Source organism: Pleurotus ostreatus (assembly GCF_014466165.1).
Source record: "Pleurotus ostreatus strain PC9 chromosome Unknown scaffold_3, whole genome shotgun sequence".
NCBI classification, from domain to species: Eukaryota; Fungi; Basidiomycota; class Agaricomycetes; order Agaricales; family Pleurotaceae; genus Pleurotus; species Pleurotus ostreatus.
Window position 1 is genome coordinate 875,053 of NW_023503158.1, and position 26,739 is coordinate 901,791.

Genomic DNA, 26,739 nt, shown 5'->3' on the forward strand with positions numbered 1-26,739 from the left:
AATAGCCCTCCCGGACGCAGCACCATGCACCGCTCTGTGCGTTTCACCCTCGTTTCACCAAGTTCACCCTACCCCAACCAGCTGCGTTCCTTCGAAACGTGATTAGTCGCCCATCAGCCGCCAAGGGATAGGCTATGACGACAACAGTATATATACCCTCCCTCTCGCTCTCCCAACTCTCTAAGCTCGGTCTTCACCTCGATAAACAAGCTAGTCTTGTTCATCTCCTCGTCGCGCAGCACAACAAGCTAGTCTTGTTCTCGCTCCCCTCGTTCACACAAAACTTGACGTTTTGCCCATTTGAATCCCTCAAATTTGTGTTCATCCTCCTCCTCCTTCCACAACCACCCACCTCACCCTCACTCACCCACTCACCTCCACCTTATCAACATGCGTGTATCATTCACCGCCGCTACCCTCATCGCCATTGCCGTTGCCGGATCCCTCGTCAACTCGGCCATCATCCCCCGCCGCGAGATGAACCGCTCTCGCGTTGACTCGCGCTACTTCAACGATCATGTTGAAGCCGCGGAGGCACGCGATGTACCTGAAATTCGGTCAGGCCATTACGATCGCGGATACGCTGAGTCGACCTACCACGCTCGTGCTCACCCACGAGACTTCGTACGCCGGGTACCAGTGGCAGCCCACAGCAATGACGACTACGAGCAGATGGAAGCCCGTGACGATCGTCCCGTGGTGGTAGCCTACTACGTACGAGGTCACGCAAGGGATTTCTCAAGACGTGGGCAGTAACTGAGTGGTATGTGTTCTCGCTCGCTGAAATCAACACACCATTCTGATCGGGATATCTTCATTTTACAGGTGCAATGTTTCAGATGTGTTGGGGTGATATTACGATCGGAAGGATATGCAATATTGGATTAGAACGACGATGACGATTGAGGACCGCCCCATTCGGTCCTACGACATGTTTTGTATATCTCCATGGGCGCGCCGATGATACACTAGATACCCTGTTGCTTCAACATTGTGTATCATCAGCTATGCTACACTGCTACGACTCGTGTAGTCATGGAATCAATATATGTTACAACTATCGAAACACTTGCGCACTCTCGCTGAGTGAGACTGCTTCATGGATTACAGGATATACCTGAAACCCTTGGTCGTAACTCCTCTGCGCTGCTCGTCTAGCTCAGCCCGCCGATTCAGCCTCGCTAAATGCCACCTGAAGATCCAACACATGATGATCGTGCACCCCGCCGTTGCGATACATATTCCGTACGAGTTGCGGTAGGTGGGACCCCAAGCTTGCGGCCATACATACGAGCCAGCGATGTTTCCTAGCTGAGAGAATGCGTTCATCAAAGCCAGAGCTACTGCACGCTTTGACGGAGGCCGAGGGAATGAATTGCGGGGATGGTAGTGGGTGTCGTACGGCGACACCTGGTTGCGTGTAGGGGAGGGCACACGATCCGTGGGGAGTTTCTAGGCTGGGACTGACCCAGGGAAGTTGGCTGCGTTCCCATCAACCTCAGCCTCTAAAGTGCCGACAAGCCTCGTGCCTCTGTCATTGTCACTGAGATTTACCAAAGCTGTCTTCGCGTAGTTTCGTTAGTTTTTGTAGCTATGAACAATCAGTTATTGATATATTGAATCTTGTACCAATCCTGGGCCTATTTGAATCGTACACAACCCTCGGATATGTGATCCCCTAATACCTATAGTGAGCTACTGAGTTCTCGCGCTGAGGTTTTATCATTGACGAGGACTCTTCGCTCCAGTAATTTGTTCAAATTTTGTCTTGCGACTGAGCACCGCCGCCGGTCACATAATCTTGATTCCAATGCGCCGCTTTATTCTGAACGGCCATCACACGTTTCACCACAAACCAAAATGTCAAAGTCTTTCTTCTTCCTTTGCCGGGAAAAGCCTTCGATGAGAGCAATCCATCTCAGAGCGGATCCTGAGCTGTCTGTATCTGAACTTGCATTGCAATTCTTCCGCCAGTTCAACGACTATTTCGCCATGTCGTCTGCACCAGGTGAATGGGAGATCTACAAGTTCAAGAAGGAGGTAAGTGATCGCCATTGATGCCTCTGAGCGTTTTCTGATAATACTAGGTACGTATATCCCGGGAGACCCGTCCTCCGTACACGTTTCCCGCAGACCTACACGAAATCGCCGATTATCTCCATGATGCCACTGAATTGTCCTCACTTCTACCTCGATTACAAGAACAGGATAAATACTATCATGGAATCATCTCCGTCAACTCTACGATCCAGCCTACAACCCACAATACCGAGGAGAAAGATGTACTTACAGAGTTACGCAATGGTATGTGGTGGTTCGCTGTATCTGCTCCGTGTCATCTGTTGACTGTCGAATTGGTTGTCAAGTTTATAACACTACCATTGCACAGTCTCGTAGAAGCCAAACGCCTAGCGAGATCTCCAAGTCCGCCAATTATCGTCGGAACCAGGCTACGAAGGAGACCTTGTTGTTGGATGGTAGATACGATTTCCGTGACCCTGCCAACACTACGGCACCCCCTGTAGAGCTCTACAATCCCGCATTCTCTCAGTTTCTGGCTGACATTGCCGACCCCACCCTGGAGGTCCCAAAGAAACTCATCCCCAAAGTGGCAAAGCTGATGGATCTCGCCTCCGCGATTTACAATGCGGAAGAAACCCGTAGGACGAAGCTACAGGGACCTCTCAACGATGTGATGGATTGCGCCTTAGCAAGAGTAACAAACTCTGACGGCACGGCTCCAGACGCTACAGGCCTTCACGTCCTCCTCAAGACAACGAGCCAGGCCGCGGCCATTTGCATTGAAGAGTATCAAAACGAGTACGGTGAGGGATCAACTGATGTTACCACACAAGCTTCCTTCTCGATGCAGCGTATGTGGAGTCTTCCTGAAGTGAGTTCCAAAAAGTAGTATGGAAGTCCTACATAACAAACTGACAATTATGCAGAATAATTTCATTCGGGAGCGTTGTTGTTGCCCCACATTCCTTATTGCAATCGGGGGACCATGGTTCGGGGTTCTTGGTGCAGTCCTTACGCACAAATGCATCGTACAGCGCCTCACCGATCTCGCCTGGCTTGGCCTCAGCACGCCTTTGGAAGAGCAACACTGCATTCAGCTCTCCAAGCTGTTCTACTCTCTCGCTCGCGCCCTCCATCGCCTTCGTGAGTGGTACGACACTGAGTTACCTACTTTTTCCTTGGCGGAAGCACCATCCCACCCACGCTTCTTCCCGTCTATCACCTCTTACCCTTCTCCTTCTGGGAATGTGGTCTTTCGCTATCTGCGGCCGCTGGAACGCGACAATGCTTGCGTCGCCTTTCTCGCGGAAATCGTTGAAGGTCCGGAATGCTTACTCGAGCCTTCAAAAACTGATGAACAAGGACAACTGATCGTCGTCAAGTTCGCAGCGCGGTACTGCGTTGAGGCCCATCAGCTTCTTGCTGATATGGGCATGGCTCCGAAGCTGTTTCACTGCGGCCAAGCGCAACCAAGACGCCCAGGTCTGCTCCTAATTGCAATGGAGTACCTCAGCGGCACCACAGTCAATGGTCTCACTGCCGACCAATGGCAAGCCTGCAAAGTCCAATCCAATGTGGGCAACATTGTCAAAGTTTTGCATGATAACGGTCTTGTGTTCGGAGACCTTCGCACCCCAAACATCATGTACGTGAACAGTTCGTTCAAGTTGATCGATTTCGATTGGGCAGGGAAAGAAGGCGAAGCTCGGTATCCCCCTTTCCTATCAACTGGTATTCCTTGGCCTCTTGGCACGCAGCCGTATGCTTTGATTACTCGAGAACATGATATGGAATGGCTCCGGCGACTTGGATGATACGTAGGTACTCTTTGTATGTGTCGTGAAGCCACAAATATGAAATCATTCCACATTCTATGAAATACCAAAGTCTGTCAATTCGGGTAAAAGAATACCTCAAACTGCAAGACCGCCCGCTATGGACATACTTTGCGGACAGAATATTAGCCCAAAATGCATGGAAAAGCGACGAGAATGTCCCAGTGAACATGTTCCTACAAAACTGGCGAGCGAAACTGAGCGGGGCATCAGAATCATGTCCGAAAGAGCTACAATCTATGGTCTCAACAGCGCTGAAATACGGCACAAGAATTGAGGCGTCTCTTAGAAAGTACATTCAACGCCAATTACGATACAAGCTCTTTGCGACAGTCTAGTTGATCAGCGAGATCATATGTTCACACGCTCAGTAAACTTGAGCTTGCAGCCTTTCGTTGGCGCTCCGTCTTCCCGCTGTCTTCTTGGTCACCGGCCGTGTTCATTCAGTATGCCCATACCCAGATCGTTTGCACCACGCTGGCTGTGATATGCAACATAATTGATAAGTACTAAGTGTTCTTATTGCCGTTGCCGAATCCTAGGAAGAATCTTGTGAGCAGCGCACCAATGAAGCTAAGACGATGTTCAACAAGGCCCTAGCTAGATACCCAGAATAACTATTCACCTTTTCGTCATGCCTGTATATCACCACGGCGAGTCGCGTGCGTATACGCATCAGAAACAAAAGAGAACGGACCTGTCAACGTGGAGATCATACCCCACATGATCATACAGGCGGGTAAGTATATAGACGGTTTGCCGATCCAGTTGAGGAACATGTTCCTGCAATCATTGGTCCATTAAAGACACATGTACATGGAGATAGGAAATGATGGTAACGAACGACGGAATTTGCATGATGATGTATCCCACATATAAGATAGACAGGAGAGTAGGGAATTGCTGGCCTTGCAGATGCAAGTCGGCCTCGAATCCGCGTAGCCACGCGGTGCTGGAGAACAACCACCTCAGAACGGCAGGCTGAACGGAAGGGCATGAACGTACCCTGCATTATTTCGGTCGATCTGAGAGGAGTGTCAGCCTGAAGCAATTGAGATATGACCGAGATATGTGTACATAATTCAGGATGTAAATGACGATCAAGATGCTCATACGAAGATCGATCTTCCACAATAATTTCTTCTCCAGAGCAACTCTGGCAGCGTGGCCCCCGAACTCGGCGTCGGGATCAGAGTCCTCAATCGAATCTTCCGACCGATGATCGTGCATCGGGATGGCCTTATCGTCATGTCATGAATAACATCGGAAGGCATAGCTGTTGAAAACCGGGGGATTCAAGGCGTCAGTAAGTTGGGGTGGGTTGCATGCGATTGCAAGACTCACATTCTCCCAGACTTTGAGTTGGGAGAGGCCTTCACGAACCCTATTCATGGCCCATGGGGAATCTACGGGAAATTTTGGCTTCAGTTGTGCAGCATGGAGAACTAACCATGGTGCACTTACCGTTAAGTAAGGGCTATGCTAGAGTCTAAGCAATTAATATTAATGGGCACAGTAAGATTCAGCACTTCTCGCAGATCGTTCACTGGATGGAATTGCTAAAAGCAACATTGTGACCCTGTGACTCTACATTTTCTGACCACTTTCAGGGCTCGCTGATCTGAAAGTTAACGTTCGGTACTCAGTTGGGCGACTTCCACTCAATATAAGTTACATACCACCATGTTCAACCCTTTTCTCCGCGTTTCCCGAACCGTGATTCATCAATTGCCTTGTCACTGCACGGTAATTTAGAAGGCTCACTGGGGCTTAGCGGCCGCTCTTACACGACAGTTCTCTTTGTTTGGGCTTCTTATGTATATTTTACTAAAACGGCTCACCAGGTTCGTATTGGTGTTGGATGTTTGAGACCAATCGATGCATTGAACTACTCGTTTCCCCAGCAAGCTAGATAGATGCTGTAAGGGCAACCTCAAGATAGCCGCACAGTGCAAGCCTAGCAGAGGGAGAATCCAAAGAGATGAATAAGACTAACTGCAATACATGAGAGAGCTGCTCACCTAGCAGAGGGAGAATCCAAAGAGAACAGGATAAGGATTCTCCATGCTAGGAAGCGAAGTATATACTGTAGTAGCGTGGGAGGAATGAAGGGTAACTGTACAGTACACCAGCCACAGGTACGAACGAATATCACAAGGTATGAGGGGGCATGTGATAATGAAGTGGAAGGGGAATGTACAGGAGTCGTGCCAGCGACCTGGGGAAGTGGGGACAAGGAGTAATGAAGTGGGAAAGGAGGATAGAGGTAGCCCGGACAAGCCCCAAAGTGTATCTACGAGTCCGAGCAAGTCCGAAGTGTCCGAGCGAGTCCGAGGCGAGTCCGAAGCGCGGGAAGACTTCGGAGTCACCGGACGGGGCTCGGATGCGAAGGGAGTGAACGGAAGGGAAGCGGAAAGGTAAGGGGGCGAGAGGGAAGGAAAGGGAATGAAGGGAATGTAGATAATAGTCCATGGGATGAAGGAAGGGAGAAAGGAAACGAAGGAGGAAGGGAGAGGGACAGGGGAATAGGAGAAAATAGGAGTGTCCCCTTACAGATGCCGGGCCACTCTGAAGATTATATGTGAAGGGACCAATGGTCCGACTCGTACGCCTTGTCCTGACGTTTGACATGTGAGGATGGGTATTATTCTTGATCCAGTCCTTCTTCTTGATTATCTCAGATCTGTTTAGACCCCAGGTGCGGGTCCGCGATGGGAGAACGGTGGTGTCCTCACCTTAAATGTAAGTAAGTGTTATATCCCCGGAGTTCACTGTCGCGGTGGATATTCTGCTCCACTGTGAAAACTTGAATCGAGCCCTGCTAGTAGGTATGACCCTTTTCATGCTGAACTGAAGGGAGCTGCAGATTGATCAAGCAAATCACCCGTGTACATGCTGTGGGTCGTTATGGTATTTATTGAAGATATCTGTAGGTGAAGATCCTCGAACAAACACATCGTTTGATGATGATTGATAGTAGAAAGCAATCTATATCAAGCACACATCGCTGCTTCTATCCCGCCACTCAATGCGTGCAAATGGTGTATATAACAGCCCTCCTACCTCGGCAGACAAAAATCAGACATTGTCGACTTGAAGAAACTATGTACCGCGCGATACTCTTCATCTATGCCGTGTGCATTCTTGCACAGGCCGTCGAACAACCATCTATGGACGCCAACCTTGCAGAGCTCACCCCTCTCTTCTTAAACCCACTCATATCGAACAGTGGTAGAGGCGGCGTAGATCGCCGAGATAACCCTCTTGCAGGCCTACTTGTGCGGCAATCTTGTCCCTTGGGTTGGGGTCTTTGTAACGATGGAGTATGCTGCCCTTTGGGTGGTTGATGCTGTGGCGGCGGTAAGGCCTTTCGCTTCTTTTCAATAACGTCCACTGACTCTCCGCTCCCTGACTTAACCAATATCAGGAGAATGTTGCGATCCTGGTCAATTTTGCTATGCCGGTGGCTGCTGCAGAAACAGCGAAACGGGATGCGAAGGAAATACGTGCTGCCCCGCGAATTACAGTTGTTGCTTAGGTAGGTATTGAACTACCATCCTCAGATTTGTTCAATAGGTTAACAACCACGACTAGCACTACATCTGACATTGCGCCCAATACCACGCCGACCATCACGCGAACCACTGCGTCGACTGCGACTACCAGTACGAGCCCTGTACGATCCATCACTGCCACCGCTGTCGTTCCCTCTCCCATACCATCATTAGGCTCGTCGATGGTCGAAATACCAGCCACCGATCCACAGATAACTTACCGAGGTAGCTGGATATCTGTAACTTCGTTGTGCAATGCTTCGTCGCGATCAAGAATGGCCACAGGACCTTCCTCGTCTTTTTCCTTCAATTTCCAAGGTAAGAAGAAACTAAATTTACTTGAATGCCATTCAACTTAGCCGTTCAGGTGATGCTGTCTATCTGAGCCTTTCGTCGTACAATGCTTTGTATAACGTCATGGTTCGTGGACAAACGACAACTTTTGGGGCGTCCGACAGTCGTGTTATCCCAAGTAACTGTTCGCTCAGTTTTGGGCAAGCTGCGTTACAGGGGCAGTCGAACGCCATTGAAGTCATCGTCAGTGGTTCCTCCCTAGACTCAGCTGGTCAATGGTCCTTTGCCATGGAGAAGATTGTGTAAGTGTAGTACATCTTTTGGATTTGGTGCCTGATTTCCGCTGATGTGGCTAAACAGTGTTGCTTCGACATCTCCTCCCCCTGCTCCCAGCAATAAGTCTCCTTCAGCAATAATTAAATGGGTGACCGCGACTATAGGAGCAGCCGTTGTCTTAATATTGTTGATGGTTTAATTTTGCTTGTGCACCTACTTATATTGAATCTCGCCCCTTTGCGCTGTCCGCATATTACTTGGCACACAAGTCAGTTGCACTCAACGTGGTCGGGTTCTGCTTCCTCTATTATCTCGGCATGATAAAATGAGTATGGATAATAAAGGGAGCAGATGAGGGTCCAAACCAGCGTTACGAAAGGATTCTTAAGCCAGCTGCTCCCATCTGCAATCTAAGATATCTTTCAAGCACATACAGCACATACAGATGACCCGACGTATAGTACACAGCAATAACGCAGCCGCCGTATAGCCATAGATTTAATCCACGGCAACCCCCAAACCCCAGAGCACGACGAGACCTCCAATAATGGAGGGGATTACTATACGGAGGAACCCAGCCAGCCATCTCCAAGCGGGCGGCGTTGTGTTAACGTTAACCTCAGCCGCCTGTGCCCATTCCTCTGCTTCCACGATGGATGGCATATTGCCCGGCATGGCGCCCGGCATATTCGAATTTCGAGGGTTGATCACGTGGCGTAGATTCTCCTGGTCCCTGGACGCAACCAGCCAAAAGTGACCTTCCTCCTCCCCATGAGTGGATGCCTCGCTCCACCGTGGATTTGCGATAATGGTAGAATGAAGGCCGCTTATGTCCGCGACCCCCTGAGCCATCCGAATGTTCTGCCCATGAACACTGAAGGTGAGGGCGGCAAGGTTGGCATACCCCCCAATCCTTTCAAGCATCTCTGGCAATGTCATCGGGGGGGATGGTTCATCGTCTCCTCCATTGTCCAGGCTTCTCTCAATACCTCCAGCGTGGATAGCTCTACCATCGCCATCGCAAAGGTCTGTTGATTGCCATGAGTCCAGGGAGTCCTCGCGAGGCAGAGGCCTGTAGGGACTGGGGAACGTCGCGTTGGGATTTCGCCGATACATAGTTCCATCCGGGAGCATGCATAATTCCTGTGGTTCTGCTTTGACGGGGTCGGCAGGTACGCTTTCCTTGCAGTGGAAAAATGGACTCGGCGTCTGCTTTGGAAGAGGGGAAGGAGATTGAGGCGGTGTGGGTGTCTGCACGATATCGCTTTCAACCTCTTTGGTCTCAACGTCCTCAGCCTCGCAGGCTAGTTTCCTGCCCTCCCTCGGGTGGCCCGCCATGGGCAAGTGGCACTTTCTACATCTCGGCCGTTTGCGGCAAGAATGAGGGGTGATCATGTCGCCCCGTGCCCGTGTACTTGAGATTGTTGTCGCTTCGAGACTCGTAATTTGGACGATTTCAGCGCTGAAAGTTCTACAGATGAGTGTGGAGTTCTTAAGGAGGGGCAGGGGGTTGTGATACAAAGTTGGCACAAAGAAAGATGGCCCATGCAGCTGTGCATCACATAAACAACGGACGCGCCCCAAAAGTACAACAGTCCCATGCCTGTCAAACGAGCACAAAACGTTGGTGATTGTGACGTTGGATCGTAAATTTAGCGGAAGTTTGTTCCTGAATAGGTGATAGTAGTCGTACAGAAGTGTGAGCTCACAATAGGTGTAACTAGGGAGAAAGTCGAAGTCGTAAAATGCGTCAAAATATAGGTCTGCAGACTAAACTGCAGCCTGCACGACTAATAGATCTGCGGAGACTCCAGTACCCACAAAGGCGGCCCCTACGTCTCCTAATGCTCGAGGGAGAGCAGTGCCAATCGACTGATTTCGCTCAGTCAAGAGTTGTACCAGTTCCGCTTGATGAGATTCGACAGCCATACGCCGCGAACGCCCCAAGACCGCGATAACATTTCGAGAATGCGATCGTGAAGCGTCGATTATTTCATTAGTGCGGTCGATGATAGTGTGCAGTGGCTTTCCCGTGCCTCTAACATCAAATGTGATGCGAGACAGTGCGGAGGCGATATGCCTAGAATGCTGAGAGGATGAACCAGTGAAGCGTTCCCATATGATATTATCCGCTGTGTCTGACTGCAGACGGGTCTGTGTGTTTTGAACTCCGTAGACAGTGTCAGCGGCGACGGTCTGCACAAAATTTCAGCATGGATGCCACAGCACGAAACAGAGATGATAACGTACATTGTGAGCGAGAGCCAACTTGGGATCTTGGTTCGTGGTTGTTGGCGTAAGACCATCATCGGCTATGGTTTGGATCCGTATTACGGTGGCTTTAACGGAGGGATTTGCGCAAAGCTGTACGATGAGGCTAAGCGCCAGGCGATCATCTGGTCCTCCGAAGAATGGCAAGAATAGATGCTGCTCCGCAGTATTGATATACGAGGAAGGATGAATGCCGCGATCCACAAAGACGGCAACATCGGTCGGCGAAGTTAAGAACACCTTGCGAACGAATTCGGAGTACACGACAGAATTGGTTTGATCAAAATTGGTCCATCGGAGGCTGGTCGTAGAAGAATTCGCAGCTTCGGCATGTATTCCGACATTGGTGTTGCACCATGGGAGTATGACCATCTGTGAGTTCGTTTCGATGGCGTGATCTGAAATGGCTGATGGAAATTGCTCGTTGTTAACAACGGAGAGGGCCGCAGTTACGGACAAACGGTTTAGACGTCCAAAGGTCCTGAAGACACCAATGATGGGATCGTTCCACAAAAGCGTCTCAGCTTCTTGCGATTTGAGGACGGCAGAAGTACGATTGGTCAACTCGATGAGTCGCAGAGTGTCGATCGACACTGCGGATTGAGAATGAGAGTCTTCTGCTGACTCCACGCCTGCCTCCAAAGCTTTGCTACTCAGCTGCACAGTAGATGCCGCTGATGTGGTAGGACCTTGCAACAACTGGGAGAGGGTCATCGCAATGGGGAGCTGTTCGAACCTCTCCAAAACTAAAGTGAATCTAGTCTTGTGTTCTTGCTGGTCAATCGACCCACGACGGCCTGTACCCGATTCGCCGCTGTCGGGGACTCCAGCCTTGATACCGCTGTGTTCATGTACACGCACCCTCTCTGGGTAGAACACAAGGACGAGCGGTGTGGTGATGAATGTCAATACTAGGGCGTGGACGACGAACATCGAGAAAGTGCGGGGATCGAGGATATTGGCTTGCAAACCGATGTTCAATACAATCAGCTCGACCAAGCTGACAATAACATAAATCAGTTATCGTTAACTCGGGACTTTATCACGACATACCCTTTGCAGGACATCAGCGAGCCAATGGCAGCCGATTCACGCCAATTGAAGCCAAACGCCTTAGCAGCGGCGCCGCAAGCGAAGAATTTCGCGGAGAATGCAACTACACAAATGAGGATGACATAGCCCCAAGTCCTGCCATCGTCGAGCAGGCCGAGATTGGTTCGTAGGCCTGACAAAGTGAAGTACTAAGAACAAAGGGATTAGATAATTCCTATCTCGCCAATGTGGTACAACTCACAAGCGGCAAGAAAAGGATGGAAACGAGGTCTTCTAGCTTCTCAACCAAGGAGATAGCGTAGCCATTCTCATGGGGGATGATGAGGCCTGCGAGGAAACCACCGAAGATAGCATGAACACCGATGATGTCGGTGAAGAACGCTGATCCGAAGACAACGAAGATAGTGATTGTCATCATGAAAGGAGTCGGCGCGCCTTGCTCCAAGCTCCCCGTCCGGCGCGCAAGCCAGACATAACCCCACTTGCCAGGATAGAGGAGCAGAACAACGAATCCTGCACAGCATAGAAGCACCCAGAGGGCCGTAAGACCGCTAGATGCGTTGACGAGGGCGACAGTCAAGGCCAACAGAATCCAGCCAATGACGTCGTTGCCTACGCCGGCGGACAGGACGACGACACCGACGGAGGTATCGAGAAGCTTCAGTTCCGTCAGAATACGGCACAGAACCGGGAAGGCGGTTATGCCAACAGCAACGGCTATAAAGAGCAGGAAATATCCAAAGTTGACGGTGTCGCTTATAAACTCCCTGTAAACACCAACACCCAGGGCAGCGCCGAGACCGAGGGGAATGACAAGGCCAGCAATGGATACCGCCGAAGATGCGCGAATGTTTCGTTTCATAATCTTGGTATCAATTTCCAGTCCGACGAGGAAAAGAAACAGAATCAGGCCAATCGTGCTGGTCAATGAGAGCATGGCCATGCCCTCTTCCGGGAAGATTCTTTGACGAAAATGGGGAATGCGCCCCATGACTGTTGGACCAAGGATCACGCCGCCAATGACCTCTGCAATAACTCGAGGTTGTCGGATACGCCCTAGGAATAGCGCAAGAAACTGGGACATTGAGATAATAATAACTGAAGGGCGGGCCGTGCCATGAGCTCACAAAATGTCCAAAAAGTGCCAGTAATTACTCACCAACTTGAATGATCCATAACCTTATAGGATTTTGCGCATTGTAGTGTGTGGGGTTATCGCCAGAAAGAACACCGCCCTGCGAAATCCATTGAGTCTCACTGCGCCATGAGAGGGGCTGACCAAACGTACCTGCTCTGAGGCGGCTCTTCCAAATATCGCATGTGCAAATTCAACGGACCTTTGGGTGAGCTCGCCCATGATGGAGAAGAGGAAGAGAGCAATCAGTCCCTAACTGCATCTTTATATGTTGTATCCCTGGAACACTCGATCAATGGTGGGCCCTGGCGGCAACTCCATTGATCATTCCACATGCCAGCTGCGTATCCTCTGAACATACTCTTTCGATTTCCTCCTTCATGGAAAGCTTGTCGCAATCGAAAACGAGGAAAGCTTTTCTGACGCACTTCCTATCGAAATTCACTGTGCTAGGAGTCTTCGAAAGCCAGGCATTGCTATCAACTATTGGCCTTGGCGATAAAGGGTCCGGTAGCATGTAACATGTAACGTTGGAGAGCGAGATTCGAGACGACCATCAGCATACCTTGGCACACCAGTCTTGGCTCTAACTCAGTGAAGTGAGGTCACCAGAAGCCCCCCTCACGAGACCGTTCATTACACGCTGATCTCATTTGCAGGCAGAAGCAGGATGTGTGAACTTGACTGTGTATTCAAGGTCTGTTCTAATTAAGCTAGACCGGAACGGAACCCTGGAAATCGATGGGGCTCCACTCAAGAATCAGAACTACATCCACGACAACCTAAAAGTAGAAAAGTGAGCTCCTGTGCTGCCAAGGCGGCTTTAAACGTACCACAGTGAACACATTCAACAATGGTGCCGGAGCGGACCTGAGCTTTAGGAACTCTGCATATACAGGTGGAACCTTGGTAATTCATGTCCTGACCACGGGCGTAAGCGTCGGGGAGGAGGGAATACTGCCATGAAACGCACTCTGGTCTGTATGCAACGTAGGCAGCAAAGCTTCTCATAACCTGACTTTTTCCACTTTGCAATAAGGCTAAGAGCCCTTAGCCAGCCACCAGGAAGCGCAAGCTGTGCTACACGTACTTTGCGTCGGCGTAGCCTTCCTTCAACAGCCAGTCGTAAAGCTCTTTCGAAACGGCCTCCCTCTTGTAATAGAGCTCATAGATGTACCGCGAGCGCGCATGCGAAAGTCGCATGATGGGCCACAATGACTCCGATTTACGCTTGCCTTCGTGCGACTCATTTTCAGCATCCCTCATCTTCTTAGCATAATCATCGAGGACCTGGGAGGAATGGTATGTGGGCACTGCAAAATCATAGATGGAAGGAACGGTCGTACATACAGACTCGATGTCTTCGAATCCCTCAGGCGGCCTTTTGGTTCGAGTCGTCTTGATCTTGGGCATGGTGGGGTTGTGGTGGCGAACGACAACGACGTTTGCAGCGCGCGTCTGGCGCACTGAAAGTTGCTTATGTAATCACGGCCTCATTGAAGTCTCCCAACATTCAGTCAGGGTCGTGTCGTTTCAGTGAACATTGACAACATCCTGCGCGACGGCAAGGCTCTCTGCTGGCCACTGCGCATGTTGAACACCGCATTTAACCCTCAACCACTTTGACTTGCAACGGCCCCAAAGGCGCTCGACCATCCAACTAGTCTATCCACCTTCTCGTCGATCAACAATGCCTCTCGTGGTCCCGCTCCTGCGCATCGTCATGGTGTTCTTGAACGTGTACGATTCGTTCAAGACACTCAAGGCGCCCCCGATTTCGTCTCGCACTGGGGGACGCTCGAGCATTAGAGGGAAGACGCAGAGAAAACGCGACATGAAAGGCTGTCTGGCCGTGTGGGTCGTTTGGGTGAGGATACATGCCGGCTTTGAAACGCAATCACTCTGACAAGTCTCTGCTTTCCTCATCTCATCGTTTGCAGTGCTGTTTTGTGTCATACGAACGTTTCCTTGAGCGTGTCGTTAGCCTATTCATTCCATTCTACGACGAGATGAAATCGCTGGTAATGCTATTCTTAATATTGACCCGCGCCAGAGTGAGTGCAGATCCTATGCACTGCAATACTCGTGAAGCACCGTGTCTAATTCTATTTTATGCGTGTAGGGCGCGGAACCTATCTACTTGCATGTCATACGACCGCTGCTCAAACCCTACACGTCGACGCTCGACATATGTCTTGACCTCGTATGCATGATCGGGGACATGATATTCACAGCCTTCATGATGCCGATTCACCTGTGTCTTCCCTACTGGAATTATTTCTTCGGCAATGGCTCCGAGGCGACTGGCGTCCATGGTGCTGCTTCCACGGCCTCACTGCTGAACCCGGCTACCCACTGCCTTTCCGTTGAATCCAACGGGCACGCTAGCAAGCAAGCCAATAAGCTTCGCCCGCCCGCTTCTAAGAAATCCAGTCGAAGCCTGATAGTTGCCGACTCAAAACAACCGACGGACCTTCGTCGCTATCCCGCATCAGAGATAACGCGTGCTGGAAATTCTGTGAGATCTCAGACTGCCGGCGCAGGTACATCGAAGAAACCAACTGCCCTACGTCCAAAGAACTCTCGCGTTGCCTCTCAGCCTCAGCCCCAGCCCCGTCCACGATCCCAGCGGAAAACGAGCGGGTCCGTCTCGGAGCCTCAGCCTGCGGTGTGGCAGCCGTCTGCTGCTTATCAAGATTCTGACGAGGAAGTCCGAACATCAGCGCCGTCTGATCCCACCGCAACGCCGCAGACGCCTGCTCATGCGACTACAGTTTCGGGACTACCGGTGACCGCCGAAGAGCAAACTGAGGAATGGAGGAAATATCCTCCATTGCCCTCTGCCTACCCACCGACCCCTCTTGTGGTCGCTGCCCCCCTCACAGCGGCCACTTCGGACAAGCCGGCTTCCGATGGTGTTCTCCCGATCATAGAAGAGCCCAGCGAAGCATCTGACAATGAGGGTCACGTAAATGATCAAGAGCCCGCTCTTGAACCGGAGGAAGACATCAGCAGCGATGAGGACGACAGTGACCAGGATTTTGATGCCACCATGCGAACGCCAAGAAAGAATCGGCTAGCAGGCGCTGGCGTGTACAATGATGACGCGGGAATGGCATCCTCTGCCTCGTCATCATCGTCAAGCATTCATTCGCGGTCGACGACATTAGATACCATCGACAACGCGTCGTCCTTACGGACAGGCACGACATCCGAGTCCGAAGCCCTGTCGTTCTCGGATTCTTCCTCAGGCACGAGAAATCGTTTGCATTCAAGAACCACGGCTTTCAAAGCAGGAAATGGGAACAAGGTCCTCGAGAAGGCCTCATCGAAGACTTTGAACGGGCGATCGACGATTCGTGCCAAATCTCAAAGCCAAGCTTACATGGTTAAAATGTCTCAACAGCAGATAGTTCGCTCGATGAGCGTCTCCACCGTTAGCGACGATGACTCAGATGCCCCTCCCCTCGGCGATGAGAATACGGAAACGAGTTCTCTTGTTGATACAGCCGTGAAGGCGAAAAGGCGAAAAGTCCTCCCTCTACGGAACCCTCCATCAGCGAACGGCGCTCGTACGACTCGTGCAGCTGCTAAAGGCCGCGATGGTAAGATTGCTGTTGCGAAGGAGAAGGCTCCGACAGAAAGGATCAAGTCTTCAGGTCCCAAGCCACGAGCAGGCAGGCAGGCAGCTGTTGTTCCCCAGACACGCCCCGTTCAATCAGCGGGAACGTCTGGAGAGACGGATGAGCCACAGCCACCATCGCAACGGACAATTAGGAGGTGATGTTCCGTCATCAATTCCTCGTGCTTCTTCCCCTTTGAAAGTTTGTCTCAGTTTAACATTCTCTCTGCTATCGCTTAGCCGTTTGTCGGTTTTCCATCTTACACATAGCACGCAATATTAGCATATGGGTTTACTAGATGCGCCCTAACATATTGGAATCAATGAAAATTTCGAAGATATATTTATTTACCACCGTGGCTGCGTTGCTCGCGTACCGAAATGTTAATATCTAAGTTTAACTTCAGCCCCCAAGATGCCGGGTCGTATTTATTTCGGGACCGGGTAGCTTGGTAAGGAGGCTCAAACGGCGTTGGCACTGGTTTTGCAGCCTTGGTCAACCTTCCGGCGTATTTACTGCTATTCGGAACTCGAGCTAATTGCTTGGATATAGTGCGAATATGTCCGTCAAGTATTAATCGACATCCCAGCACCGCCCCGGATAACTCTTACCTTGACGTATGTCTGATGTAGGCCGCCGCTTTGGCTATGTACCCGCATTACAAGCACATTGTGTTGGTTATGAATTACTTCCCGGATGCTACATACAGTTACAGAGCAACGTGCTAGCCGTTCGATCATATGTTATCGTGATCGGATCGTGAATGACCTGCTCCGATGCTTACTGTGTATACGCCCTTGATCAATGGAACCACGCAGCATACGCGAGTGCTAGTTGTGTCAGTGATCAGTGATGGAAGATTTGCTGTAATGATATGATATGAAGGCACGAGTCCTTCACAAGGCAATAACAACGTGGATTTCGAATTTCGAAATCAAGAGACAGTCAATCAGTGCATGGGATAGGCACGGAGTCAACAGCAGTAGACTACAAGCTGATGGATTCCTTTGGTACCATAGAGATCTTGAGAATTGTGCACCGTGGGTCTATGGCGCCAGCCGTGGTTGTCTCGTTGGTACTGCGCAGACTACGCAATGTTTTTCATTGACGCTGTGTCGTCCTATGAAATTGTCGCAGGAGCGTGCAGAAAGCTGCATTGATTTCCCCTGCGTTTCAAGGAGATTGTAGTACAGAGTTGTTGTGCATTGCCCAGGGCGTCAAGATCTAGGCGCCCAACACTGCCTTTTGCGTCACTGGCTTTGATCAGCACGCCCTTGCCAAACAAACATGAATTTCCACCAATCGGGAAATGGGCCACTTTCACACAGCCGAGTTCAAGTCACTGACTGCACCACTTACTCACCTCCGGCGATGCGCACACACTGTCGACACCAAGGCTCGACGTTTACCGTTTGTCCCCCATGCGGCCTGATGCAAAGGGAGGCCTGCGGCTAGGGCTTTTGATGAGTTTGGACTTTCCAATTCGATAACTCGGCTTTCCAGGACGGTGCTATGGTTCGGTTCTGTACACATCGGAATCAAGCATTTGCGATTGAGGCTATGTGCCTCGAGTCCCCCACGCGTCCAGCCCTTTCGTTCCTATATACCTCACCATGAAATCTTCTGTGATATCACAACCCATACGAGGTCATGTCATCCACTGCTTGTCGCTCAACGTCCAAGGTCACCAAGACCCGGGCACCTAAGAAGGCTGCACAGAACAAGAAGATCCCCCGCAAGATGAAAGACATGATGGATGTTCGTATACCTTTCTACTCGTCGCCACACTCGATCACTAACCTACCCTTTTCTAGTCCAACGCGGTATGGGGCCAAAGATGGTTCCGCAATGTGGACCATGCCAACGGCGGTGAACAAGGGGAGCTTGATCTTGGATCTACATCTACCTCCTCGGCTCCCACTATCTCCAAGTCGCCTTCACCAGACGCCATAGCAGTGACCGATCATACGACCTCTATGGTTGCACGTTCTACAACCACCGTGTCGGCACCGGTCGACGCCGCCCCCCTTCACCACAATCTATTTTCACCCACCGATCGTCACGTAACTAATAACCAAGGGAATACAAACATGTATCCTACAAATTTACCATGGGACGCAACGAACCCTTCCGACGACTACTCTACATCGTACAATCTATTTGCCGCTCCCTATCAGACGGAGCAGCCATACCCTGACCACACGACAGAACATCAACATAACAACCAACCATATTCATTCTCAACTTATGATCTCTACTCATACCCAGTTTATCCTACTGCTCCGTCTCCGATTGCACCCTCCTCCCCTGCCTCGAGCGAAGGCTGGTCCTTGTCCCCCATTCGCCCCCTTCACGAAGTCGAGCCCATTACCTATGGCAACGTCGTGTCTGGGCTTTCGGCTTACCCTCCATCAAGTACGCCATCAAGTCTCCTTACTATACCCCAACCGCAATACCACGGAGCATCATACCCATCTGCTATTCACGGTCAGACTTCGGCTGCGGTCCCTCAGCACATCCACCCCGGATCTGCGCGCGCAGATATGTCAGACTACTACCACATGCAGCAACCCTCACATTCAGATCAAATGACAGGCTATCAGCACTTCGATTCGTCGGTACATCGGCGGCACGTATCTCCTGCCGCTCACAGCCGCCCTGTGGGACTAACTCCCACTTCTAATCATCACACCGTGGTTCATTCGACCCATCCGCGACTCCACGGCGCTTCGCCTAATCCGTATTCGTACCCTCCACCACAATACTCTCCTTCCACGGGGCCTGGAGACCGTTTTGACAGCAGCTATGTTCAGTTCTAAACTACAGCTCCAGATGATAGATGGTTCACACGGTATACCCAATCTTTGAGAGATTATAATAGACTCCATCTAACAAAAAATTTATGCCTGCTCGTTTCTCTTCTTTTTCTCGGTCTCTTTGATATGATCGTCTCCTTGATATTCATCTGTACTACCATATGTTGTTTTATTATTGCATAATCGCGCACATATTACGAGCATTGGCATAGTAGAATCATCACCACCCTTGTACTTACTGTCTTCCAATCCATCTCCTTGCAGCATTAATTGCAACTCTTCAACTTGCGAGTAAGCCATCACATCACATCCGAGAACTCGGAGTTAAGCCACCAAGGGCTTCGGCTTCGGAACCATACACAGCCAAACATTCCGAACTGTTTCGCCGTAACCCGCACCGCCCAGCACAACTGATTCTTGAACGCGTTAGGATAGCATTCGATTCACCGACCATGCCTGTCCCTTGGGAAGCTTTGTTACCTTTTGGTGCGTGCCTTAGTAAAGGCTATCATACCTAGCTTAATCACGATACCGCAGGTCTGGTCACCGTCATGTTCGGTGCGGCGGGGACTCTCTTCAACGTATCCACCCGGGCTCAGAATCTCGGAAAGGTACGCTGCGCCCCAAGCTTCCATGTGATGGAATTAAGCGGAGATGGTCTATTACCAATAGCCTGGACGATACGGCGTTGACAAATGGGAGGACATGATGATGAGGAGGGACGAACGACTTACCGGGCACAGGCGCGGTCAGACGGTATGTGTGCCTTCTACTAAGCAGTCATATCGTTGACATTCGGCCTCGTGTGTATCGCAAATGCCTGCCCTCGCAAATTTGCATTGCAGTCGGACCCGACACCGCCTCCAGGCTACGAGATTTCTAGCGTATGGGAGACGGAGCGAGTCGCATAAACCGCCGACGCTTTTTTTACTACCATACTGTGGCACCAAGTCCTCCCAACCTCATAAATTTCATTCCGGAAGTAGAGTGTACTAAACATCACGCCGGATGGCACAAATAGATTGTGGGAAGGCTCGTCGCACTGCCTCGACATTGAACGTTATTGAAGCCGCTACTGTTTGGTCAGAGTGATCGGCGTACTGAACTGGCCTCGATTCGGGCGACGATCCGATGGCAAGGAATCTGCTTGAGGCGCCAAAACCTTGTAAACATAGTCGGTGTGGCGTTTCTCTTATTGTATCCATCATTAATACTCTCGAAGCCACGTCAAGTACGACCCGCGCCCACAGATCCTTGCTGTTGGAGGTACACAATTACGCACATAACAACGTTTTGGGGTGCTGATATTACTCCGCGGATAGCAATCGAGGAGTTCCATCAGCTATCCATAACTGCTATGAGCCAGCGTGCGATGTCTGCAGTGGGCCCTTCTTCGTTATTCCATGCAGAATCAGTATCGCCGTACCGGCGGCCCTCCATGCCCTGAACAAACTCAGTCAGGCGTTCGACTGTTGTGCTTGGAAGCGTCGTGTCTGAAACATGGAGCGACGAGGATCGAATTATTCCATGACTGGAGCGAAGATCGACTTTCTGGGCATGTGTGGCGCATCAGCTCGTAGTTTGAGATAGTCAGGATAGCCCCGCACCACTGTTCCCCAACTAAACGACTCCTGCACCGTGTAGGTGAATTCCGGTGTTTGTCCATACAACCATTCCCAGCTCTACGCCCGTTCAGACTCGCGTGAGGGGAGCGGTAAGCCACATACCGGTAGTTCGGCCATGCCTTTCGCGATGTAGTCTATTTGTTGTATGGCTTCCGTGTCGTCTACGTAGCAAACCTGACATGATCTTGTGAGGCATGCTGCGTAAGCGAAAGTTGAGGCGAACGTACCTCGTCGTGTATGCTGTATTCGTCCCGGAATTCGTCCACTACGGCTTCGGCGAAGGCTTCATGATGGGCCTTTGTATTGAACTGCTGCAGATTGCAGACCGGAGACCGTACAGACGCCACGCCACGAGTGATCATAGAAGTCTGCAACCAGTTCACAACTGTTCATCGATTGTTGGGGGAGAGCTACCTTGTTAACTCTGAGTAAGTCACCGAGCATGTCGAGTCGCGTTGATATTAGCATGGTACCATGATGGTACGCTCGGTTGTTGACGATCTTATACGCTGAGCCAGACACGTATAAGAAGAGGAGTAAGGCAAGGAAGTCAACATGAATATTAGGGACAATCACTCATCTTTTCTTTGCCAACACATATGTCGTTTCGTTCATTAAGACGTGCGTCTATACCAAGCGAGCGTACGGCCCTCAAGGGTATTTGAGACGTCTCGTGCCGGTCAAACGACTTTCGCGGTAGATGAATAGAGAAATTGGTATTCCCTAGGTCCTGTCATCGACACGATAAGTTGCAATCAACCCAGAAGACCTTCGGCACGTACATGGTACACCGTCCCTCCCCCACTTCGCCGCCGAACAATCGGAATATTTCTTTTCCTTGCTGCGACGGCGTTGACCTCCTTCCATGGATTTTGATTTCTGCCAATCACGACACACGGGTCGTCTCGATAAACCAGCAACAGCGGTTCCGCTGGATCCTTATGCCGGAAGAGCCTACAGAAACCAGCAATCATCGAGCCATATACATTGCCTCGACGCGACGACCACTCACCAGTCCTCCAAAGTTAGGTTGAAATATGGATTTGTCGCATTAGAAATGTATATGGAGTGGTCTGGGCTGATAGCTAGCTTGCGGGATGCACTGGTTCGGAAGCCACGAGTGCAAAGATGGCGCCAAGCTGTCGTTGAGGAAAGAAACATGCTTTCCGATACTCGAAAACGCCGCCTCACGTACGCTGTGAGCTGTTAGGCATCTGAACTCGTCATAAGGGATGGTGGGCAACGGTAAACAAATTTTTGTAACGTCTCAATGGAAAAGCCTGCTCAGCACTCGCTGTCAATTATGTGCACTGTGATAGGCTACTCGATGTTTCTTGCAATTGTGTACTGAACTAGTCTCACTTTGAGGGTATGATGGTTTAAGCTCTTGGACATCTGCCAGGCTATCCAGAGGTCATTAGGAAGGGCGAATGCACTAGCTACACATTCTACGTTGAAATCTATCCGCTCAGAAGAGGGCCTAGCGGCAGCTATTTCTGAATATTCTTGTATATAGGTTTCTCGAGTTCGTGGACTGGCTTCTGACCTGGGGGCGATCCCGGAATTGTTTTCGTAAGGCCCTGCGGTGTGTCGGTTTTGTGAGCATTACCATAAGTCAAGGAATGAAGCAACGTACGAGCTTCTCGAACATGCACGAATTGAGAGTACGCTCTGGTTTGCGGCACCGGTAGTATTCCTGCAGATACAAGGGACGTCTAGTGCATGATTGGGCAGAAGATATAGGTTCGTGCATACTTGGTTGTTTATCTCCAGACAATTCCAGTGAGCTTCGAACGACTCCAGGCAGTTCTCTCTCATTTTATTGATCCTATTGGTGATAAAGTTTAAGTTCTTCGAGGAGTAAGACCCTCTGGTAAATCACCGGCTCACAAGTCTGTTGCACATCGAGTTACGCGCCGTCCCTCCTTCAAGCAGTGACCCGGGTCGGTACGGCTCTCTGCCTTGCAGAGCATGAAGTCCTCTGGAGCAATGTGGGGCCCATATGAAGATAGAACCAGTTAATGTATATTTGAACATAAAGTGTATTGTTGGGCACCATTGTAATCCTTGCAGTATGCACCAATAAAGAATGCGGCACTCTTCAATGGTGCGCTGGTAACGCCGAGTTCCTGTACTTTCGGCACCTCCTCAGGGAGCGGCGTGGGTTCCTTGTAGGGTGTGATGGGGACTGCGCCCTTCTGAAACGAGCTCATTGCAAGGGAGTTCGAGAGCAGTGAGCAGAGGCCTGGGTCAATTCAATGACTTGAGGACGGAGGTGATGGTGGGAGGTTCGGGCGCGGAGTTTGAAACACGCCTTCCCCTAATTCATGAATTATCGACTTGAATGACCACTGGCAAGCCACTCAGTTCAACGACTGCCTCTAGATCATGATCGTAAGGATTCCGATGTTCCAGTACTCGCCACACAGAGCCTCAGTGTCTTCCTTAGCATTCAAGGCCGCCACCGAAAGTCTATCATCTCTTGATCAAGACCCACAAGACGACCATTTTCGTAACCACCGCCCCTACAGCATCCGTCGCGTCCGTGAAAGCTGAAGTGCTATCCGCACTGACTTCGGACGTGAACAAGGATACTGAGACGCCCGAAGTATCCTCCGAAGACGACTTCGACTTGTGCAAGCCTTTCAAAGAGAAGGGGAAGCCAACTGGCGCGTACGAGGTGGTGGACACATCGTTACAAATCAAGCAGGCAGGAATAAATAATTGGGAGCACTTGTTCATCAAGTTTCACGATGCAGAATCCGGTATGTGCTGCATCCATCCCATAGTTGTCCGCGGTAGACATTGTTTCACCAATCATATAACCTCTTCTACCTTGCCATTGTGCATTCAGGCGAACCACTTCCTATCACCTACACTAAGCCGAGTTTTGACGGCGACGAGCACGAGGAAGTCGTAGAATGGCACGAAGAAGAGGACGAATCCATGATGGTCGATATTCCGAGCTCGTCTCCAGTGAGGAAAGGCAAGCGGAAGGCACCATCAGAGTAAGGGAGTGAATGTATGTAGAGGGCGGAATTCGCTCAAAATGTAGTATTTCGCATACTTCTTGCAGACTTGTTTGTGTCCGGCCTCATCATTGATTCGGCTTGGTTGGATTCTGAGTCTTTTGCCAAGGCTGAGGGCGCAGGGGCAGCAACGCAGCTGCGACGCGTCGTCCTTCCTCGCTCAGCAGGTTATACGTTGAACACGCGTTTCTCTGCGAAGGCATCAGTAAGGCGTGATATATCCACTTGAAAATAGCTCACCGTGTCCATTGTTTCGAGCTGTATGCCCAGCTGGCTGAGATGCGAGCGCAGGAACGGCGGGGGCAGCGCTAGACTCTTACCAGTCCCGAGAATCAGCATTTCTACCGCGCTATTAGTGACCAGTCCTGAACACCCCGTATGTGTGGGTATAACGCGTACCTGGCCTCGGTCTGACCACCTCAAAGATCTTGAATTGACTTTGCGTCCATCCACTCCACAGAGTCGACGGGACATCCCACAAGAAGACCTTCCCGTCCAGAAATATGCACGCCGAGGGAATCATCAGCCCGTCGTGAAGCCGTATTGCCTCCTCGGTTATTGAATCAACTAGTACGGGTGGTGGGGCAGCATCGGCTAGAATGTTGGTAAAAGTGCTGCTTCGCAAGGGGGGATCGGAATGGAAGTTGACGCGTAGGCTTGGCTGAGCCCGACGCGGGAGGTGGGTGGTTGAACGCCGCCGCGCTGCCTGACAAAAGCCTTGCATGCTATAGGTTCAAGGTCTATGCTAGAGAACCGTAGCGGTTGGAAGAATGGGAAGTTGGCTGAGTCCGTGGACCCATAAGGAGTCCGCGTGATCCGTGAGAAACCTATATAGACCGAAGCATTATTGCCGGTTTTGAATACTACTAGCTTTTCTTTCAGTGAAAGATCGTAAGTTGCCTTATCTCCCCCACCACTAATCATGCTATCACAGCCGAAATCACTGCGCTCTTTTGCGCTCAAGATATATCTCAAATACCAGCGCAAACGATGGATATCGAAGAACAATCCCCGCCGACCACCGACTGCTTCTTCGACAGTGAACAAAGCCTTCTTTCACAGACTGCTGGAGTTTCCCAGCGAAATACTATCCCAAATACTGGAAGATCTACAGGATGACCTTCTCTTCTGTATATCTGGCTTGTGTCGTCGCTTCAACGAAGTGGCACTTCGCATCTACTTCGACCGCAGGAGCGTACCTGCGGGGGACATCGCGTCTGGGGAACTCGTCTTGGGGTCCTCAGAAAGCCTCTCCGGATTCCGACGTGCATTCTTTGTGAACTCCATTCGCTCGTTGACGTGTGGCTTCCGTGACTGGTATGTCATGGAAGACCTGTGGGAGCTTGAGTGGCTTCTGAAGCGCACCCGAGTTACACGCGACCTCTCGCTCAACTTCCGCCAGAGCATCTTCCAGGTCGCTGACAACGATCCCATCGCTTCCTTCACAACCCACGATCTACTGAACAGTCTGCGTAAAGTGATACGCGCTCTAACGAAACGACGCGCCGCGATCGTTGTCCTGACGGGGAACAAACTGGGCGGGGTGTTCACATGTTCGCCCGAGGACGTCCTGCGGTGGGATCTTGAGCGGCGGAACTTCACTCGCAAACGGACGCGTTTCGAGCAGTTCTCCAACCGCGTGAAAGCAGGCCTACGCCTCGAACCTCGTACACCGTACGAGACGCTTCTTCGAATGTACTTCGAACCCCCAGAAACAAACTCATCTATCAAATACCTCGAAGAGGTGCAGATCCGGCATCTCGATTCACCACGGTTGTGGAGTCTGATCACTTTCAATACGAGCTCGATCGACCACTTGGCTCTGACGGTCAACCTATCCCCCGAAATCTGGGGCGCAATCCTTCCGTCTGTGCATCTTCCGGCGTTGAGGTACTTCGAAGTGAATTCGAGTAGCGGGTTCTTCGCTAGTGACGTGGAAGCCTTCGCTAGCAGGCATAAAACTGTTTCTTTTGTGGTGCTGAAAGCCATTGTCATAGCACCCAATACGCCCCCGATCACCCCGGAAATATTCCCATCGATTTCCTGGCTCGCATCAACTCCAGCGTATCTGGCGCGTGTCCTCGGCTCCACTGACGCCTTCCCGCACTTGACCGATATCTGGATCGTGCCGTCGATGGTCTACGAAGGGCCACATATCGACACGTCCTCCGCCGTTGATCCTTTCAACGAAATATTCCGTTCTCTGGCCAGACGACACAATGAGCTGCACGTGGGATTCGACCCATTTTCCGTCCCTTCAATAGACGAACTCGTCCAATGTCTTACCACCCGCCCTGCTGCAGGCGTAGACGAGGAAGCACAGGGGCTCCAGTCCGTTATCTCTATTGCGATTAGTGAATATCGGAAAGAGGCTGTCGATTATCTCCCGCGCTGGCTCTCGTTCTTCCCGGCACTGCTCGATATCAACTTCTCGGATAAATTTATGGCATCGTTCGGTCGCGACCGAGAGTTGGTGCAATACATCAATCTAGTACATCAAGCGTGTCCTTACGCGAAGATCAATCCAGATGGAGTGCGTTGATAGGCATTGCACTGTACGTTCGCTCTCGGTTCCTTTACTCGCCCCATTTCATTAACCTCATTGTCAGTCTTATCAGATTCTCCCCTTTTCGTCTGTTTGTTTCCCTTCTCAATTAATGCCTACCCTAGAGCCCTACACGAGCATTTACTTGTACAGCATAGACCATTTCTTACTAGCCTATATATGGCTTCATACCTACTAAATCCAGCGAACTCTGCATCTCATCTAACACACATTCGCATTGCTTATCTACGCATCTAAACAGCTGTCACTTTGCTTACTCTAGTTTCGTTCGCTTCCCCGTCATACAGTATCAGAATGCATACGTTTGTCTGCGGACCTGCACACGCACATCAAGGATCGGATCCCAGGAAATAGAGATATACAATTCCTGCCGCAGTATTTACAGGGTATGGTCTCTAGCTTCATGCGGCGGAATTAGTTTCTACGGGATAGCTACATAATTATGCATCTGCGGCAGTCGTAGTAAGCACCCCCTGTTCAAGTGTCAATTTACAAGCTGAATATCGCCATCTTCGCTACATTATGCTTCAGCCGCCTCCTGAAAGCTCCTGAAGGATATCCTTCTGATGCGCATCGACTCTGGTGTACCTTGTTTTCCACCCCGCCTCGGCGGGTATTGATCAATGTGTACCCTTTGAAA

The 26,739-nt window shown here is 50.7% G+C and overlaps 15 protein-coding genes across 15 annotated transcripts; 8 read left to right on the top strand and 7 right to left on the bottom strand.

The window, feature by feature from the left end:
* Positions 1 to 390: 390 nt before the first annotated feature.
* PC9H_004741 (uncharacterized protein) lies at positions 391 to 756 on the top strand (the record flags this gene model as incomplete). Its single annotated transcript, XM_036774323.1, has 1 exon — positions 391 to 756. One exon carries the CDS (start codon positions 391 to 393, stop codon positions 754 to 756), a length of 366 nt encoding a protein of 121 aa, XP_036632825.1.
* Positions 757 to 1,860: 1,104 nt separating this feature from the next.
* On the top strand, positions 1,861 to 3,836 carry PC9H_004742 (uncharacterized protein; the record flags this gene model as incomplete). Its single annotated transcript, XM_036774324.1, has 4 exons — positions 1,861 to 2,040; positions 2,088 to 2,304; positions 2,367 to 2,893; positions 2,949 to 3,836. The coding sequence occupies 4 exons, from the start codon at positions 1,861 to 1,863 to the stop codon at positions 3,834 to 3,836; spliced, it is 1,812 nt and encodes a 603-aa protein (XP_036632826.1).
* Positions 3,837 to 4,646: 810 nt separating this feature from the next.
* On the bottom strand, positions 4,647 to 5,087 carry PC9H_004743 (uncharacterized protein; the record flags this gene model as incomplete). Its single annotated transcript, XM_036774325.1, has 3 exons — positions 4,647 to 4,809; positions 4,863 to 4,882; positions 4,935 to 5,087. The coding sequence occupies 3 exons, from the start codon at positions 5,085 to 5,087 to the stop codon at positions 4,647 to 4,649; spliced, it is 336 nt and encodes a 111-aa protein (XP_036632827.1).
* Positions 5,088 to 7,175: 2,088 nt separating this feature from the next.
* Positions 7,176 to 8,180, top strand: PC9H_004744 (uncharacterized protein; the record flags this gene model as incomplete). The annotated part of the gene is made up of 5 exons (XM_036774326.1): positions 7,176 to 7,217; positions 7,285 to 7,363; positions 7,421 to 7,729; positions 7,779 to 8,007; positions 8,066 to 8,180. The coding sequence occupies 5 exons, from the start codon at positions 7,176 to 7,178 to the stop codon at positions 8,178 to 8,180; spliced, it is 774 nt and encodes a 257-aa protein (XP_036632828.1).
* Positions 8,181 to 8,479: 299 nt separating this feature from the next.
* On the bottom strand, positions 8,480 to 9,376 carry PC9H_004745 (uncharacterized protein; the record flags this gene model as incomplete). Its single annotated transcript, XM_036774327.1, has 1 exon — positions 8,480 to 9,376. One exon carries the CDS (start codon positions 9,374 to 9,376, stop codon positions 8,480 to 8,482), a length of 897 nt encoding a protein of 298 aa, XP_036632829.1.
* A 375-nt stretch (positions 9,377 to 9,751) lies between these two features.
* Positions 9,752 to 12,662, bottom strand: KHA1_2 (K(+)/H(+) antiporter; the record flags this gene model as incomplete). Its single annotated transcript, XM_036774328.1, has 6 exons — positions 9,752 to 10,177; positions 10,232 to 11,252; positions 11,306 to 11,493; positions 11,547 to 12,403; positions 12,465 to 12,540; positions 12,594 to 12,662. The coding sequence occupies 6 exons, from the start codon at positions 12,660 to 12,662 to the stop codon at positions 9,752 to 9,754; spliced, it is 2,637 nt and encodes an 878-aa protein (XP_036632830.1).
* A 531-nt stretch (positions 12,663 to 13,193) lies between these two features.
* BUD31 (Component of the SF3b subcomplex of the U2 snRNP) lies at positions 13,194 to 13,853 on the bottom strand (the record flags this gene model as incomplete). Its single annotated transcript, XM_036774329.1, has 5 exons — positions 13,194 to 13,222; positions 13,274 to 13,361; positions 13,414 to 13,480; positions 13,531 to 13,730; positions 13,791 to 13,853. 5 exons carry the CDS (start codon positions 13,851 to 13,853, stop codon positions 13,194 to 13,196), a joined length of 447 nt encoding a protein of 148 aa, XP_036632831.1.
* A 277-nt stretch (positions 13,854 to 14,130) lies between these two features.
* On the top strand, positions 14,131 to 16,224 carry PC9H_004748 (uncharacterized protein; the record flags this gene model as incomplete). Its single annotated transcript, XM_036774330.1, has 3 exons — positions 14,131 to 14,307; positions 14,381 to 14,494; positions 14,563 to 16,224. The coding sequence occupies 3 exons, from the start codon at positions 14,131 to 14,133 to the stop codon at positions 16,222 to 16,224; spliced, it is 1,953 nt and encodes a 650-aa protein (XP_036632832.1).
* Positions 16,225 to 17,713: 1,489 nt separating this feature from the next.
* Positions 17,714 to 18,882, top strand: PC9H_004749 (uncharacterized protein; the record flags this gene model as incomplete). Its single annotated transcript, XM_036774331.1, has 2 exons — positions 17,714 to 17,821; positions 17,878 to 18,882. 2 exons carry the CDS (start codon positions 17,714 to 17,716, stop codon positions 18,880 to 18,882), a joined length of 1,113 nt encoding a protein of 370 aa, XP_036632833.1.
* A 449-nt stretch (positions 18,883 to 19,331) lies between these two features.
* On the top strand, positions 19,332 to 19,790 carry PC9H_004750 (uncharacterized protein; the record flags this gene model as incomplete). Its single annotated transcript, XM_036774332.1, has 4 exons — positions 19,332 to 19,365; positions 19,417 to 19,490; positions 19,552 to 19,635; positions 19,725 to 19,790. The coding sequence occupies 4 exons, from the start codon at positions 19,332 to 19,334 to the stop codon at positions 19,788 to 19,790; spliced, it is 258 nt and encodes an 85-aa protein (XP_036632834.1).
* A 427-nt stretch (positions 19,791 to 20,217) lies between these two features.
* On the bottom strand, positions 20,218 to 21,665 carry AIM22 (Biotin/lipoate A/B protein ligase; the record flags this gene model as incomplete). The annotated part of the gene is made up of 8 exons (XM_036774333.1): positions 20,218 to 20,430; positions 20,487 to 20,561; positions 20,607 to 20,678; positions 20,732 to 20,872; positions 20,919 to 21,013; positions 21,081 to 21,234; positions 21,287 to 21,458; positions 21,517 to 21,665. The coding sequence occupies 8 exons, from the start codon at positions 21,663 to 21,665 to the stop codon at positions 20,218 to 20,220; spliced, it is 1,071 nt and encodes a 356-aa protein (XP_036632835.1).
* Positions 21,666 to 21,994: 329 nt separating this feature from the next.
* On the bottom strand, positions 21,995 to 22,717 carry PC9H_004752 (uncharacterized protein; the record flags this gene model as incomplete). The annotated part of the gene is made up of 5 exons (XM_036774334.1): positions 21,995 to 22,084; positions 22,141 to 22,200; positions 22,260 to 22,332; positions 22,395 to 22,485; positions 22,561 to 22,717. The coding sequence occupies 5 exons, from the start codon at positions 22,715 to 22,717 to the stop codon at positions 21,995 to 21,997; spliced, it is 471 nt and encodes a 156-aa protein (XP_036632836.1).
* Positions 22,718 to 22,892: 175 nt separating this feature from the next.
* Positions 22,893 to 23,516, top strand: PC9H_004753 (uncharacterized protein; the record flags this gene model as incomplete). The annotated part of the gene is made up of 3 exons (XM_036774335.1): positions 22,893 to 22,898; positions 22,954 to 23,269; positions 23,359 to 23,516. 3 exons carry the CDS (start codon positions 22,893 to 22,895, stop codon positions 23,514 to 23,516), a joined length of 480 nt encoding a protein of 159 aa, XP_036632837.1.
* Positions 23,517 to 23,601: 85 nt separating this feature from the next.
* On the bottom strand, positions 23,602 to 24,257 carry PC9H_004754 (uncharacterized protein; the record flags this gene model as incomplete). The annotated part of the gene is made up of 3 exons (XM_036774336.1): positions 23,602 to 23,724; positions 23,774 to 23,874; positions 23,933 to 24,257. 3 exons carry the CDS (start codon positions 24,255 to 24,257, stop codon positions 23,602 to 23,604), a joined length of 549 nt encoding a protein of 182 aa, XP_036632838.1.
* A 198-nt stretch (positions 24,258 to 24,455) lies between these two features.
* On the top strand, positions 24,456 to 26,075 carry PC9H_004755 (uncharacterized protein; the record flags this gene model as incomplete). Its single annotated transcript, XM_036774337.1, has 1 exon — positions 24,456 to 26,075. The coding sequence occupies one exon, from the start codon at positions 24,456 to 24,458 to the stop codon at positions 26,073 to 26,075; it is 1,620 nt and encodes a 539-aa protein (XP_036632839.1).
* Positions 26,076 to 26,739: the final 664 nt, after the last annotated feature.